The following is a 17,799-nucleotide window of genomic DNA, read 5'->3' on the forward strand; positions in this document are numbered from 1 at the left end:
AGTTCTCAGCATCCATCACCACTTCCTCCAGTGAGTGACCATCGCTGTTAGATTCTTACATGTACATGCTTCTGGACATTTCTTATGCACTGGCAAATAAATACGAATGTGTTTTCCTGCAGTCCACCAGCATTTTACAGATATGGTAGCATATTATATGCATTGCTTTGCCCCTTGCTTGCTTCACTACACACTATATCTTGGAGATCTGTCCATATCATTATAAAAAATTCTTCTTCACTCTTTCTTATACCTGCATAGTACTTTATTTATTCAGTCCCCCACTGATGAACATTTAGGTGGTTTCCAGTGTTTTGCTATTATGAATCATGTTGCAATGAATAACATATATAATCTCAAACATGAGCAAGTGTTGCTGTTGGAAAACATCTTAAATGTGGAATTGCAGACCATATACTTTTATAATTTGACAGCTATTGCCAATTGTTCTCTTTAGGGCTTAAATACCAAAGTTTGAGAGTTTCTGCTTTCTGGGGTAACCCTAGCCATCAGAGACCAGGAAAGCACCGAAGAAATAACACATTTGGTCACAAACAGAAGCCGTCTAAGCTCCCCGCACTCCAGATGAGAAGAGGCAACCAAGCATGCCTTTCAGATACAGTGAACAAATTCTTTGAGAGGCACACAGACAGCCATGCCAAGGAGGCCCCAGAGTGTGGGGTTGTATATGAGCACTACCATGGGGTTACCTTGGGAGAAGGTTCTCTGGTCTCAGTATATCTCACCACGTCCCCTGCCATGCACCCCAGCCCTGTGATGTATGGCATGTAGAGCCCATCATTAGACTGCAAATGCTCTCTCAAAGTGTCAATGCTTTAAATAGCTAAAAGTGGTGATTCCTAATTGTGCATCTCTAGTTCTCCTGGATTAGATGGGAAGATGAGCAGACTAAAATCTCTGAGACACCCAGGGTATAAAAATCCAATTGACATGTAAGGTTGGTCTGTGTTAATTGCTGAGAGCTCTACCCAAAGCCCGGGTGAATTTGCCTATCAGAAACTCTAAACTCTGGGGTGCCTGGGTGGCTCAGTCGGTTGATCGTCCGACTTCGGCTCAGGTCATGATCTCATAGTTTGTGGGTTCAAGCTCCGCATCAGGCTCTATGCTGACTGCTTGCTCAGAGCCTGGAGCCTGCTTCAGATTCTGTCTCCTTCTCTCTCTGCCCCTCCCCCACTCACACTTTGTCTCACTCTGTTTCTCAAAAATAAATAAAATATAAAAAAAAAATGTAAAAAAAAAAAAAAGAAACTCTAAACTCTTTGCAAGTATGCTGCCTACCACATCAGAAAAAGAAGTTTCACTGATACGTAGATTGTAATATTGAGAATTTAATAATCTCCTTTGAGTCTTGGATTATTGAAGTTGAAAGATACCCCAGAGAATGCCCAGACACAACCCCACATCTCACAAATGAGGAAGTTAAAGGAAAGTGTTGTGATTTGGGTTTCCACATGGTCGTGAGACATTAGAAAAATGAAAACAATTGGCTTGGAGATGATGTGGATGAGGAGAGGTTCAGCAGACCCTTTTGCTAGAGGGCAGGTAAATCTGTGCAGGGACATCTTGTAACACATCAGGCAGAGAACCTTCCTGTTCACTGGGTGCAACATTGATAAACATTGGCTTCTGATACAAGAGATAATGGGTAACATCTTACCAAGAAGATGACACAAAAGCAGGCATCCCTTGAATATGGACTGGACTGTGTTCAATATTATAAAAGTGAATTTTAAAGGCACATCTCCCCCTACTTCCCAGAACTGAGATCAGTGAAGTCAAGCATTTTGCTCCAGGTCACCTGTCAACTTTGACGCATACCCAGTGTGTTTCTCAGGGTCCCTTCCCACCTCCTATGACAGCCCAGTGCTCCTCAATGCCTCTCAGAGGGACCGGACTAGCTCTGACTCACCAAAGTGCTATTTGCTAGAACAGCCTATGTTCGTGGGTTCACTCTTGGGGAGCTTTCCAGGATATTACTACTTAAAGTATGGTCTGTGGACCAGCAATGTTGACATCACCTGGTCAAAAGTGCAGGGTCTTGGGCCCTGCCTTAGACCTTCTGCATTAGAATCTTAACAGATCCCCAAGGGAATCCTATGATATTAGATTTGTGACCACTGACAGAGGACACCATTTACTGTGAAGAAATCCATAGTGGGCCTGATACTTTTTGCTATGCCATCTGGTGGCGTCTACACATTTCCCCCAACCTTCTTGCTTGAGAGTCTTGGAATCTCTTTTCTCATGGGGCCTATGTTTACCACCTTGGTCACTGGGACCTAAATTCTGTCTATACAGAGTGGCCAGATACCCCAGTGTCCCATCTCTGCTCTCCAGGGACTGGGAGTAGATGAGTTCATGACATCAGTCTTGCGGGCCTAGAATCATCGTAGAACTCACCACACAGTTGATTATTTTTCCTTTCTTGTGGTACACTCGTGAGCTCAACCAACAGTGGCTGTTATCTGTTCTACTTACATCATGCCTTGCCCAGAAAGACTAATTTTACCTGACAGTAATTAATGGGACACGCCATGCTCCCCAAATTCCTATGAATTTGTCCAAAAAAACCTTTTGTTTTTTTTTTGTCCAAACTGTTGGACAAAACTTTCTTAAACTTCTGCCAAAAAAAAAAAAAAAAAATGGTGTCTGCTTGTCGCTTAGTGATTTAAAAAAAAACAAACCTGAAAACTATATGCCCATTAACCCACCTCAAAGAAGGTACTGGGTTTCTGATTAGATGTTCTAATTTTTTGTAAGTCAGAGGAGTGTACCTACCCTCTCAGAAGCAGAATCTAGACTTCAGGCAAAAACTTCTTTGCTGGATTTAAAGCCGGAAGGTGTGCTTTGCTTAGATTAATGAAAAAGGCTGGGGCGCCTGGGAGGCTCAGTCGGTTAAGCGTCCGACTTTGGCTCAGGTCATGATCTCACGGTTTGTGGGTTCAAGCCCTGCACTGGGCTCTGTGCTGACAGTGGGGAACCTGCTTGGGATTCTCTCTCTCTTCCTTTCTCTCTCTCTCTTTCTCAAAATAAATAAATAAACTTAAAACAAACAAACAAAGGAAAACATCTCACAAGCCATGGGTGAAAACTTCTTAGGTCCTACCTGAATTCTGTGAAGAGAGCAAAGGGGCATCAACTCCCCCCCCCCCCCCCCCGGTCTCTAGCTCCCTCGGGGTCTTGAAATTTCTGCTTTGTTGCGCATTTTAAGAGAACATAGAAAAGAGGTCATTCCAAATTGTGCAGGTGCCTAATAATAAAAGCCAGCTCCACTTAGATGCTAACTGGTTCTTTATCTTCAAAACCAAAATTGCTCTCTCCCAATATGCTTCACCTCTTTGTGTGTCCCCTTTGCCTTCGAAGGGTGGTCAAAATTCTCCCATTTGTCTAAACTCAAAACCTTACCATCACCTCTGGCTCCATCCTTTCAGCATCACCCACATCCAGCTGGACCTCAGCGTCTGCAAGTGTCCCTCTAAAATGTTTCAGGTACGGGTGCCCTGCTGGGCTCAGTCGGTTAGGTTAAGCATCCGACTCTTGATTTCTGCGCAGGTCATGATCTCACGGGTCGTGGTGAAGTCAGGCTCAGGTCATGACCTCAGAGCCTTCTTGAGATTCTCTCTCTCGAAATAAGTAAGTAAATAAACTTTAAAGTAAAATGTTTCAGGTATGAGAATCCATCTCCCAAAGGCAATGTTTACCCAGTGAAACACGACTTTCTCCCCCACAGGAAATCGGCAGTGAGTCTGAGGACCCAAGTGCCGCCCTGCAGCCTCAGCTTCTCCTCCAGGACCCCGTAATTCTCCATGATCCAGAAACTAAAGCGTTAAGCCTCCAGAGCAGAGGCCTCCTGGGCCAGATAGCGGACCCCATTCTGACGGTTGCCGCCCACGTCCTGCCCAAGTTGTTACCATTTCCGTCGTCACCGCTGCATCTGCCGAGCCACGCGTCACTGCCCTAGATAAGACATGCTCCTTGTGTTGCTAAACTCCTACAAATAGTCCCTAACAGGCTCTTATTTTTAGTTATTCCTCACATTTCCTTTAGATTAGGCTTCCCTGTGTACCCGTCTGAGCGTGTTGCTCTCATGCCCACATTCTCTTACTGGTTTTTTTTTCCTATGACAAAACCCAATTTTCCCAGCCTGGATGTCAACTCCCTACTTCCTAAGCTTATGTCCCACTGACTGCCCCTTCCCCCTGCACCTAGACAGATTGTCCATTCACACCTTGCTCCTAAGTTTCCCTGACACCTTTTGGGCTCACTGCTTCTTACCCTGAGCTGTCCTTAGAAACACCTGGGGAGCTTTAAAAACTCCTGATGGCCAGGCCCGGCCACAGAACAACTGAGTCAGAATCTCTGAGAGGGGAGAACCAGGCATCCCTATTCGAAGCTCTCCAAGTGACTGCAATGAGCCGACAAGGTTGAAGGCCACCTCACCTGAAATGTCCTCTTGTACGTCGGCTGGCCTGAACCCTACCCAACCCTCACAGTTCAGCTCCAGTGTCCTCTCTCCATGAAGCCGTCCTGCTCTCCTGTGCTCAAGCAGCACTTTCTGCATGGGTCCTAGCTTTTCTCATAAACTGCCTTGAAATATATTTACTTGTGTGAATACTAGACTCTCCCACTAGATCAGGGATTGACAAACACTTTCTGTAAAGGGCCAAGTAGTAAGTATTTTAGGCATCGTGGGACAGACAGTCTGTGTCAAGACTACCCAACTGTTGTTGTAGCATAAAAGCAGCCACAGATAACATGTAAGTGAATAAACGTGGCTGTGTTTTAACAAATCTGCATTTGCAAAACCTGACGGTGGGCTAGATTTGGCCTGAGAGCTGGAGTTGCTGATGTCCCAGTATGAGACTAATAGAGCACTTTAGGGGCAAGGATTTTTTTTTTTCTTAAGAGAGAGAGAGAGAGAGAGAGAGAGAGAGAGAGAGAGAGAAAATTAAGCAGGCTCCACACTCGGTGCAGAGCCCAACACAGGGCTCCATCCCACGACCCTGGGATCATGATCTGAGCTAAAATCAAAGGTTGGACACTCAACCGACTGAGCCACCAGGTGCCCCAGGGGCAAGGATCTTTCAGTCTCTCTCTCTCTCTCTCTTTCTCTATTTCTCTCCCTCTCTCTGTCCCCCTCTCTCTCCAGCCCTAGTGTCTATCCCAGTGCTTGAATGAGTGACAGAAACCCACAAAACTCCCTTTGTGAGGGTCAATGCAGTCAGACTCTCACAACCAAGCATAGGGCATGGGTAAGGCAAAGTAAAGCAGGAAGAGTCAGAACTTGTCAATCCGAACTTTTAGGCAAAGACATTAACATTTTACCTTACTTATCATTCCCAGCAGAACTGTCGAACAATCTCCGTTTGCGGCACAGAGTCACTCATGAACGGTGACCACGCATTCCTATGCAGGGACTAGCTCTCCAGCTGCACAGATCCCCTTCTACCCTGCCGTAGGCTGGGGAGCACCTTGAGAAGATGAATGAGGTGCAAGCATCGGAGCAGAGGCCAGTGTCTGTAAGAGGTAGCTCTCTAAATTTGCAAACCCACGCTGTACGACGCTGATTAGCATCACCAACCAATGTTGACATAATTCACCATTACTGCAAAATTATGCCCGCTCCAGACATGAGTGAAAGGTACCAGGGCTCCTTGGCCTGTAACCACAGAAAGGTGAGCCTTCAAGTGGCCCTTCATGTACGTCACGGTGGGCGGTCAAATTTGTTTCAAGGTGTCTTAGTCCATTCGGGCTACTATAACAAAAATACTGTTGACTGGGTAGCTTACAAACAACAAAAATCTATTCCTCCAATAAATAAATAAATAAATAAATAAGCAAATAAATAAATAAAAAATATAAATGTTAAAAAAAAAAAATCTATTCCTCCTAGTTCTAAAAGCTCAGAAGTCCAAGATCCAGGTGCCAGCAGATTCGGTGTTTGTTGAGAGCCCACTTCCTGCTTCAGAGATGGTGCCTTCTTGCTGTGTCTCACACGGTGGAATAGGCAAGAGAGCTTTCCTGGGGTGCTCTCCGGAGAGGACTAATCCTGCTCATGAGGACTCCACCCTCATGACCTAATCACCTCCCCAAGGCCCCTCCTCCTTAATACCATCACCCTGGAGGGCTAAGATTACAGCATATGAATTGGGGGCAGGCGAGACGCAAACATTCAGTCCACGGCATAGGGGCTCATTTTCATTACGAAATATGTGGGTTAAAGGCACGTAGAGACAAAACAACTTTCTCATGCACAGTCCCCAAGTCTGGCTCGTTAAAAAGAAAACCATCCCCACGGTCTCCCACTCATCCCAGCCTGTTATCTCCTAATTCACGCGTCTTCTCCCTACTCCAAACTGTATCTCCGGCAGTAAGAAGAAAGGCTGTGTACAAACTCCTGGATTGGAATACACTGCCAGAGCAATAAGAATAATAAAATAAATGAAGAGTATGAATAAAGAAAGCAAAGAGATAATATTTGGCAATCCCATGCTCATTTACAAATGCAGTGTCACATCACCTCCGAAGAACAGGGGCTCAAAATCCTGAGACTCTGCCCCTTCCCTGTAGAAAGTTAACAGAACTGAAGTCACCTAAGAGACTAAGTCTGGTGACTGCACACCACCTGTCCTACGCCTCTCATCTCGAGTTACAGCTTCCTTGTCTCCATAACTATGGGGCAAAGAACCGTTTTCTGAAAAATTTATAGTCGGGAAACTGCTCGAGAGGTTGAAGGGATGTGGCATTTCCCAGGAAGCCTGTAATCAAGGAGACAGGAGCTGAAACGAGGATCCCTATGTAGGAGGACTGGGGAGATCAACATTCCAGAATATAGACAACCCCCAGAGACTGGCTTATGGCTGCTCAAAGACCTATAGGGTTGGAGGCAGGCCTGTGAGGTGAAGTATCCCAGTTACCCTTCAGGGCTATCAGGAACATGAGAGCCTTGGTGTAAGAAGGGTGACCTCAGGTAGTAGAGGGAGGAATGTGAGCCTCTAACAGGCTTCAAGGGGAGGACCCAGCCAGAACAGTGGGGTCCCATCGAGTCCTGACCTGTCAGTCGTTGGGGGTGGGGAGCTGGCTCCCCTTGACTTCTAATTCTGTAGTCCCAGGAGAAAAGGGCCTCGATCTGAGGGGGGCAGTCCCAGGATTAGCCAGGGGTCAAAGTGATGACATTTAGGGAGGAATCAGGGAATTACCCACACTCTAATGCAGGAGACACCACAGACCCCCCTTCCCCACCCCACCCCCCAACTCCCGCAACCTGGGAGGCCCAGACTGAGGCAGAGTTGTCAGGCTGAGGAGCCCCCTCATTCCTGCCTGCAGGGTCCTGGAAAGAGGAAGACCTTGACCTAGCGGGATTGGGTCCCAATCCTACAGAACGAGGAGACCCCGGAACTAGCAGGAGCCAAGGTGAGGACCTAGGATAAGAGAGAATCCCGGCCAGCAGAGAGGGTCACACATTCCCAGCGCCCTGTTCTTAATCGTGGGAAGCCAACCGCTCAGCTCAGGAGCTCCTCACTTCTGTCCGGGGCTCTCGTTCAGAAGACCCTGGGAGAAAGGGAGCAGTGCCAATTACAGAGGAAGGGGTTCGGGTCCTAACTGGAGCTCAGGTGAGGACCCGGAATCCTAGCGAGGACCTCTCCCCAAAAGAGGAGGTGCCCAGAGCCCCGCCCCTGCTGCCCGGCCTGGCAGCCCGTGGCAGGGGTAGTTCGACGTGGAGCACTCCGACTCCCCCCTTCTAGGGACTCAGGGAGCATCTGAGATTGGCGGACTCAAGTGGGTAGAGGGAGGAGTCGCCGGCTCGGATTGAGATCTTTGGGTTGCCGTAGATCCTCCCCTGCTGACATCCCTCAGAACCCCCTAACAGCGTTGGCCGTTTGTGGCTCACTCTGACTTCCGCCTTGGAAGTTTGGGAAGCGAGGGAGTTCGTCGGAGGGACAGGGCCTCGGATTAGTGGAGGGCGAAATTCCAGGCCTGCTCAGGTTTCAAGGTAAGGACTCTGAATGTGGACTGAGGCCACCACCACACCCAGCACCAAGGAAGCCCCACAGAGTGCTGCCCTAGCGTCCGCACCGGGAGCCCCAGCACACTTGGGTGTGGACGGCACCATGGAGCGGAGGGCCTAGGCCTAAGTGGGGAGGCCACGGTTTTGCCACGGGAAGAAGCCTGAGCCCTAACTGGAGTCCCGGTGAGACCTTGAGTGCTTATGAGGGGACCTTCCCCTGAAAGGGGGTGAGGGTCCGACCAGATCTAGGAGAAGCAGGCAGGGATGGCCAGATGTCGTGGGCCTGAGTTTCCTGTCTAGTGACCGAGGGAGGTGAGGACTTGGCCGTGAGGCTGATGGACCCCGATCAGTAGAGGGAGGAGTCCCAGGTTTTGTTGCATGTCAGTAGGGTCCCAAACAGCCCTTCCCCCACTCTTAGCTCCCGAAGGCCCCCATACAGCCTCAGATGTACCGAGGGTCCCCTGACTTCAGCCTTGTGGAACTTGGAAAGTGAGGACCTTGGCCCAAAGGGCGTGAATTTAAGTGGAGGATGGAGATCCTGAATATGGACTGACACAACTATCCAGTGGCCTTGCCCCCCCCCCCCCGCCCCCGTTCTGGGAGGTTCCAGCAGAGCTGTGGGGCTGACCTGCTTGAAATGTTCCAGGGAGAGGAGGGTGTTGTCTAGGGGAGTGGCCCCAATTCTGCAGCAAGAGGAGACCAAAGCCCTAACGGGAGTCCAGAGTGAGAACCCTGAGTGCTAAGGAGACGACTTCAGCCCAAAAGAGGGGGCAGACCAAAACTCTACCCATGCTCTCAGTTCCAGGAGGCTCTAGGTAGGTTTCCCCCATGTGGTTTGTCCCGGCTTCCCCTCCAGCGACTCAGAGTGTAGCAGGATTCTCGCACAGAGTCGTGACACCGAGGCTTTTCTTTCTAGGAAGCAACTTTATTCGTGCAGGTACCGCTCAGTTGGGTTCGTACCAAAGAAATGAGTGAGCCCCGAACGCCACATGGCATAGTTTTTTTTATATATTTTCTACTTCTTTGTCTCCCATATATGGGAGCACACAAACATGCAGTGATTAAGTGGTCTCATGTTACAAGGTCGTGAGGGATGTTGTCACGTACCCGTATAGCCAAGTTGCCTTGAAGTTTTTGTTTTGTTTTGTTTTGTTTTGTTTTGTTTTGTTTTGTTTTTCTCTCCTTAGGGAGGGGACCCTACTACAAGAGAAGTGAGGACCTTGATCTGGCTCTGGTTGACTCAGTTCATTAGAATGAGGAGTCAGAAGTCCTACTCTGAGCCAAAATCAGAACCCTGGGTGAGGACTGAGCTAACGACCCAGTGGAGAACTGTGGGATCCCATAGGGTCCCCTCCTTGTTCTCAGGCTTTCTAGGCCCCCAGCAGCCTCAGTAGGATGTGGCTTACCCTGGCTTCTAACGCTGGGGTCCCATTTAAGCAAAGACCTTGGTGTAAAAGGTGTGGACTCAGGTCCACTGAAGGTGGAGGCCCAGGACCGGTCAGGTGGCAAGGTGAGGATACTGAGTGAGGAAATGGGGACCAATTAACCCCCAGTGGTGATGGTTGCACAGAGCCTAACCCCTAGGAGGCCCAGGGCAGAGCTGACAGATTCAGATGGCCCCTGACTTCAGCTTGCAGGATTTCAGTAAATGAGGGCCTTGGTTTAAGGACTGGCTGCCCCAGTCCAGCAGAGAGAGGAGTCCCAGGCCCTACAGGGAGTGAAGGTAAAAATCCCTTGTGAGCACTGGGGGAAAACCACTTCAGAACAGAGGAGGCTGCGTGAAGTCTTCCCTGTGGTGTCAGCCTGGACGGCTGTGTGCAGCGCTGTCGGGGGGGGGGGGGGATGACTCATTTCTTAGGTGGCAGGGAGCTGTATCAGACAGGAGCAGAGAAGCGAGGGTCTTGGATGCAGGCAGGACTAGCAGGCTGTGGCCTACGGCAGCTCTGACTTCCTCCAGCAGGTCCTCAGGGGACAGATTGAGAGAACAGAAGGCCTGCAGAGTCCTACAGCAGCACCCTCAAGGACACCAATGGTGGGGGGGGGGCATTCTTAAAGCCACAATGACATCTCCCTGCTGAAGGGACTCACACCCTTTTATCTTCGTCCTCCAGGTGCCCACAGCACGGGCCTTCCAGTGACACTCGGCCCGCCATTCCTAGGCACGGTCATGCCTTGAGGTCAGAAGAGTAAGCTCCGTGCCCGTGAGAAACGCCAAAAGGCCCGAAGTGAGAGCCAGGGTCTCGCGGGAGCTCAGGCCACTGCAGCAGTGGTAGAGTCTCCCTCCTCCCCCTTGCCTGTTTCTGAGGGTGCTCCCCCGCACCCCCCTGCAGCAGGTTCTCCCCAGAAGTCTCCCAGGGCCCGGTCTGCCAGCGGCCCTGCTGAAGCCATTTCGGGCTCCAGTTCTGATGAACGTGCCAAGAGCCAAGGGGAGGAAAGCCCAGGTTTGTCCCACGCCCCGCCTTCCTCTGAAAGCGCTCTCAGAGATCATCTGAGCAAAGAGGTGGGCCTGTTGGTGCAATTTCTGCTGCACAAGTATAAAGTGAGAGAACCCATTACAAAGGCAGAAATGCTGCAGATTATCAGCGAAGAGCACCAGGAGCAATTCCCCGAGATCCTCCGGAAGACCACTGAGCGCATGGAGCTGGTCTTTGGCCTTGACCTGAAGGAGGTTGACCCCAGCAGTCAGTCTTATGCCTTTGTTAGGAAAGGGGATCTTCCCGTCGAAGGGCGTCTGAGCGATGGCGTGGGCTTTCCCAAGAATGGGCTCCTGATGCCCCTCCTGAGTGTGATCTTCATGAATGACAACCGTGCCACCGAGGAAGAGATGTGGGAATTCCTGAATGTGTTGGGGGTCTATGCTGGGAGGAGGCACCCGCTCTTTGGGGAGCCCAGGAAGCTCATCACCAGAGATCTGGTGCAGGAAAAGTACCTGGAGTACCACCAGGTGCCCGACAGTGATCCTCTTCGCTATGAGTTCCTGTGGGGTCCGAGGGCCCACACTGAAACCAGCAAGATGAAGGTCCTAGAGTATTTGGCCAAAGCCAGCGATACTGTCCCCAGGGCCTTCCAGGCCCATTATGAGGAAGCTCTGCGAGATGAGGAAGAGAGAGCCCAGGCCAGAGCTGCCGCCAGGGCCTTGTCCAGCAGCACTTCTCAGCCCTAGTGAAGTCCAAGACAGGGCCTTCACTTTGTAGTGGGGAAGTGCTGTCAACCTTAAAGCAGCGCGGAGTCAGGTGGAGCTGGAGACAGCAGAGTATAGTTCTTCTTTGTGTTCCTGTTGTTTAGAAATAGCATATAGATTTACCTCTTTGTTTCTTAGCTTTCCAGTGTGTTGTTTTTTAAAAAGTTGATGTAAGTTCAGAATGTACGTTTATGAATGACGTGGCTCGCATATGTATTGCTGGTTACCACGTTTGAGAGTAATGGTTTTGTATTTTGTAAGACAAATTGAAAACCCTTGCATCTTCTACTGTGATCCAGTACAAGAAACACATAGCACTGGAATAGGGAGTTTTGGTAAAATGTAACAGAACCCCACAGTGAAACAGTTGAGGCAACAAGATAGTGAAATAAATAAAAAGTGGTTAATTCTTGGTTTTTCTTATTTCTTTCACTCTTTCTTTTGGTAAAATTAAAAGGTATATACCTGGATTTGCTTAGCTTTTCAAGAATGTGGGAGAAATCAAACTGTCGTAAATTAGAATTCTTGCTCACTATCCCTTTTGTTCACCAAGCATGAATGGAGCACCTGCTCTTTGGAAGGCTTCCTGTGAGTTCTAAGATGTGTGCGCCAGGCCCAAACCCTGCCAATGACATTTCAGAGTCCAAGAGAAGCTATCACATAAGAAACATGGTGAGATACATCCCTAATCCTGAAGGGCAGTGAACAGAAGGGAGAACAAGGGAGGAGATTCTATGTGGAAGCAGTCCGGGATACATACCCTGAGCCAAGGCAGGCTGGGAGCCTGGGAAGCTGCCGGTCCCTTTGTGGAAGGGAATGTTAAGTTTGGCTGCATGGAGGGTTAGCTGAAGCTGTTGAAATGGTGAGCGGGGACCAGAACCCCAGATGGCGGGTCTCTCAACGGACAGACTAGGTCAGCCATGGAAAATGGCTCCTAACAGTTCCTGAGGGATGTGGTGAACTAGAGACAAGTGCCCGCCCACCTGGGACGGGTGGAAGGACTGCTGTGCTGTTCCTGAGCAGGTGCACTAGCCAGGTGTTTTGTGCACTCAGTGTCCAGAGAGTTTCTTAGAATAAGGGTGATTGTGGGGGGCATCTGGGTGGCTCAGTCAGTTAAGCATCCAAGTTCGGCTCAGGTCATGATCTCACAGTTCGTGGGTTCAAGGCCCACATTGGGATCTCTGCTGATGGCTCAGAGCCTGGAGCCTGCTTCAGTTTCTGTGTCTCCCTCTCTCTCTGCCCCTCCCCAGCTCTCTCTCTCAAAAATGAATAAACACTTCTTAAAAATTAAAAAAAAAAAAAAGAAGAAGGGTTATTGTCAGCCACTTTGCCCTGGCTGGGGTGGGGGCGGGGGTGGGGGGTAGGCATCAATCACTCCATTAAAAAGAAACCTAAATTAGGCATTCTTCTGTGTAATATGGAATATTCCAAATGAGGTCTAGATTTTTGGTGGTGGTGAAATGAGTAAAAACAGAGATGGATCAGGGCACTTGGGTGGCTCAGTCGCTCAAGGGCCCGACCCTTGATTTCGACTCAGGTCATGATTCCAGGGTTGTGGGATTGAACCCCTGCGTGGCACCTACTTAGGATTCTCTTTCTCTCCCTCTGTCCCTCCCCTGCTCACGCTCCTTCTCTGTCTCTCTAAATAAAAAAAAAATAGAGATGGATTAAATGCAAGCACAGTTGAGAGCGTAGCAAGTCACTGCCGTTTGCACACCTATAGTAGCTTCATGGCGTATCCAACTGGGAAGTCCACTACGTGCCCACATCAAATGACTAAGCATTTTATGGAGAAATATTAGTTTTACTTAGTAAGTAGAATTTGGCTGATTTGGGTTTTTTGAGTTTTTTCTAGAATATTGCATATTCTTTGACTTCCTCCTCAATTAAAAAAAAAAAAAGTCCCAGCATGGTATGTGACATTGTCTGGGTCAAAATAATCATGGGAATAATTGCTCTTCAAAAAAATCTCAGTACTTGTCAGGCTCTGAGCTGGATTTGCCACATATATTCTGTACATCCATCAGTCTTGGGAGGCGGGGCTTCTCACACTTGCTCCGCCGATAAAGAACCCGGGGTTCAGAGAGTACGCTAACGTGAGTAAGATCACGCTGCTGCTAGGTTGCAGGGCCAGTGTGGATCCATGGCCTGAATTCATCTAAAGCCCACGCTATGCTGCGCCTCTCAGCCAGACTCAGATATCGTGTGTCATGATTCACGTTTCCTTTCACTACCCTGAGATATGTCTCAGGCGAGAAAAAGAGGGCTCTGTGCACAAGCTACTGGTGTGGAATACACAGCTAGAACAATAAACTATCAAGTGGTGCGAATAAAGAAAAAGACATTTGGTGACAATATGATCATCTACATATGCAACGCCAGATGACCTCAAAAGATAGGGGCTCACAAAATCATCTCCATCCCTGCCTCATAGAAAGTCAGTGTGTTAGAACCAAAGTCACAGAAGAGGCTAAGTCCAGTTGGTGAAGAGAAGGAATAAATCAGCCGGCTTTTGCTCTGACAGCCCTACAAGCCGCCCTGAGCACGCTGCCTTGAGCTACAGCTGCCCCGTGTCCCCCTGCCCCTGCCACACTGATTTCATCTGCAAGTTTCATCTCGAGTTTGCAGGGGAGTAGCATTTCCTAGGAAGGCTTTAAATTTTTTTTTTTTAAGTTTATTCGTTTTTGAGAGAGAGAGACAGAGCATAAGCGGGGAAGGAGCAGAGAGTGAGGGAGACACGGAATCTGAAGCGGGCTCCAGGCTCTGAGCTGTGAGCTCACGAACCGAGAGATCATGCCCTGAGCTGAAGTCAGATGCCTAACCTACTGAGCCACCCAGGTGTCCCTAGGAAGCCTTTAATCCAGGGACAGGAGCCAAGATGTGGAACGCTCTGTAGGAGAATGGGAGATCAACACCCGAGGATATAGGTGGTCTCACACAGACTAACCTGTGGCTGCCCTCAGACCTATAGGCTTGTCAGGAACATTAGAGACTTGGTCTACGGAGGGTGACCTCAGGTCAGTAGAGGGAGTAGTGTGAACCGCTGATAAACATCAAGGGGGCGGGGGGGGGGGACCTAGAAGGAAGAATGAGGAAAGGACTCAACCAGAACAGTGGGATCGCGTGAAGTTGTGCCCCAGCTGTCAGCTCTTGGGGGTCCAAAACAGTTGTGGCTGGATTTGCCTCACCCTGACTTCCAACTCAGTAGTGCCAGGAAGGTGAGATCTGAGGGCAGCAGCCCAGGTCAGCTGAGGGTGGCATCCCAAGAACAGGCCAGACACCACAGTGCTTGGTGTCAAGGTGAGGGCAGTGGAGGGGTGAGGGCAACACCCACCTGAGAACATAAGAGACCCCCCAAATCTCCCCTGCTCCTGCCCGAGCTGGTAACCCTGGGAGGCCTAGAGGAGACTTGTTAGATTGGGGAACCCCCCCCACCTTTTCTGCCTGCATGGTAGCAGGAAGAGAAGAGTCTAGTGGGGGTGGCCCCAGTTCTGCAGAGATGGGAGACTCAAGAACTAATGAATCAAGGTTAGGACTCAGTGATATGAGGGGACTCCCCTCAGCACAGAGGTTCCCACATGTTCTTATCTTGGGGTGCACAGTGCAGAGCCCTTCAGTTTTGCCTGGGGAGTCACAGGGACGGGAGGACCTCGGTGTAACGGGTGGCTCCAGTGTCACAGAGGTAGGAGTTTTGGCTCTAATTGGTGTCCAGGTGAGAACCCTGAGTAGTAATGAAAGTAAAGAAAAATAAGTACAGAAGTTAAATAGACATCTCAGAAGATGCCCGAACATATGGAGAGGCCATCAACCTCATTAGTAAGGTGAGTTTGTAAGGGTTAAATTGTAGTGTAGGGCTTAGCTTGAAAAATAACAACTTTGTTTTGACACTGAAGGTCAAAAGATAACAGCCTTGCTTTTACTCTTGTAAATCATACTTCATACTCTTGTGAATCAGGCTTTACCAATGAAGGAAACAATGAGCTGTTCGGAGCCACGCTCTTATCAAGAGTGTTGGTCCCGATCCGTCGGCCTTGCCTCTCATTGTAATAAACTTTGTTGCAACTGTCACTGGTGCCCGTAGCATTCTGTTTCAGGAGTCGTGTGGATGCAACAAGTTCTAACTTCCCCAGGGAACCTCGAGGGACAGGCTGAGCAGGAGAACCAGGAAGACTGTCGGGTCCGACAGCAGTGCCCCGGTGAAGGGGCTCACAGCCTCTCGCCCTTCTCCTCCAGGAGCCATGCAATGTGCCCTCCCGACACACTCCTTTCTGCTGTTCTTAGCGACAGTCACCATGTCTCGAGGTCACATGCTACGCCCATGGGAAAAGCCACCAGGCCTGAGATGAGTCTCAGAGTCTCGGGTGCTCACGCTACTATGACAGTGGAAGGACAGTCCGTGTCCTCTCCCTCTTGTGGGCACATTCCCCGGGGAGAAGGGCGACATCAGGTCAGATAACATTCTCCATGAGCCTCAGAGAGCTCCAACCCACCACTGATTTCTGTGGCTGTTTTACGCACAGAATCTTATGAAGGTGCTAAGAGCAAAACTGAGGAAAGCACGAGTTCCTGCCAGGAAAATGTAAATATTTTTTTAATGTTTAAATGGGGGAGGGGCAGAGGGAGAGGAAGAGAGAGAATCCCAAGCAGGCTCCCGCTGTCAGTGCAGAGCCCAACACAGGGCTCCATCTCACGACTGTGAGATCATGACCTGAGCCGAAATCAAGAGTTGGACACTTAACCGACTGAGCCACCCAGGTGCCCCTAATGTGAATTAAAAAAATATATATATGTATATATATATTGTTTATTTATTTTTGAGAGAGAGACAGAGCTTGAGCAGGGGAGGGGCAGAGAAAGAGGGAAACACAGAACTCAAAGCAGGCTCCAGGCTCTGTGCTGTCAGCACAGAGCCCAACGTGGGGCTTGAACTCACAAGCTGTGAGATCATGACCTGAGCCAAAGTCGGACGCTTAACCGACCGGGCCACCCAGGAACCCCAGTATATTTGTATCATTGTTCACTAGAGAGGAGTCCCCTATGTCAGCTATATGGGACCAGGAAAACCAGACACAGTATGAAATGGCTTTTCTTTTCCAATGAGATACCCATCGTACCACTCCTTAAATCAATCAAATATGCACACAAAAAAGTGGCAAAGATAAGTGGGCTTGGTCAACATCCCCCCAAATAGTCAAGAATGGGCAAAATGAAAACTGAGAAACAAGAATGTGAGGAGAACAGGGGAGGAAGTGTTGGCCTCAAACTAAGCTCTGAGAAGAACTCATAGAACAGTGAGGCTATGAGCAAGCACTTGAAGGATGCGCAGATGTGCAGTCTGGAGGTGGGGAGGACTGAGAAGGACCTCTAGGGTACAAGGAGTCTCTCGCCACACATCCCCACTGAACCCTTTATTCAATTCTCTGTGCAATTATTGGGGAGCCAGGGGGTTCCAGGCTGCCCAAGAGGAGAGCTAGCCTTGGCTTTGTGCACGACAATGGACAGGTGAACAAGACAGTCCCCCTTTCTCGTGGGCCAACAGACTAGGGATAAAAGATCTTAGTATGCTTTGACATTTAGATTCTCCGAAGTGTGAGAACCCTCGGTCACAAGCTAGCAGGAAAAAACAAGAGCTTGACAAAATCAGGAGTGCCTTTCTTTTCTGGGTTAAAGTTAATATTCATTCTTTTACAATGAGTCAGAAATTTCAGGACATCAATGCATTCAGCCTTGGCTTTTTATCTAGTCTAGTCATCCAGAGGGATTGTGATACAACTCCTCCCTTTTATTTTGTAACTCTGAAATCTATATTGCATACAGAAAAGCCTGTAAAATATGTGTGTAGAGTTTAAAGAATAATTACGTGAACACTTATGTGCTCACGTGAAAATTAAGAAATAGAACATTGTCGGTAACTCAGTAGTCCCCAGTGTCCTTCCTTAATGTTATACAACTTCCTACCTCCTATGGACTGAATGATTGGGTCCTCCCCTTCCATATGCTGAAACCCCAAGGGCATGCTATTTGGAAGTGGGGCCTTTGGAAAGGGAATTAGGTCATGAGGATAGAAACCCCATGATGGCATTAGTGTCCTTAGAAGAGGAGAGCTAGCCTTTCACCCACCCCTTGAGAGGACATAACAAGAAAACATCCCTCAACAAGCCAGGAAGAGGGCCCTCACCAAGACCTGAAGCTGTGGCACCTTGATCTTGGACCTTTCAGCCTCCAGAACTGTGAGAAACAAATGTCTGCTGTTTAAGTGACCCAGTCTATGGTAATTTGTTGTAGCAGCTGGAGCTAAGACACTACCCCAGAGGTAATCGCTATTCTGAATTTTGTTATTTGTTTTCTTTTCCCCCAGACTTTGAATACATCTTTAAACAATCTAATCCTTTGTCCAGTTTTATCTGCCTTTGAACTTTATATAAATGGACCTACACTGTAGGCAATCACCTGAGACTTGCTTTCTTTGCTATTATGTGCGGTATTCACCCACGTCGAAGCACACAGTCCTCGTTCGCTCGTATTCATTGCTGCTGTAAGATTTGTTTTGTGCCAGTCCCAGCCTATCGATAAGTAGTGTTACGGCTGG

General features: G+C 48.9%; 1 protein-coding gene across 1 annotated transcript; it reads left to right on the plus strand.

Moving 5' to 3' along the window:
- The first annotated feature begins 10,196 nt into the window (after window positions 1-10,196).
- On the plus strand, window positions 10,197-11,626 carry MAGEB17 (MAGE family member B17). The gene is given in 1 exon segment (XM_043570443.1): window positions 10,197-11,626. A coding segment is annotated over 1 exon segment (996 nt). The 3' UTR covers window positions 11,193-11,626.
- Window positions 11,627-17,799: the final 6,173 nt, after the last annotated feature.

Source organism: Prionailurus bengalensis, chromosome X (genome assembly GCF_016509475.1).
Source record: "Prionailurus bengalensis isolate Pbe53 chromosome X, Fcat_Pben_1.1_paternal_pri, whole genome shotgun sequence".
NCBI classification, from domain to species: Eukaryota; Metazoa; Chordata; class Mammalia; order Carnivora; family Felidae; genus Prionailurus; species Prionailurus bengalensis.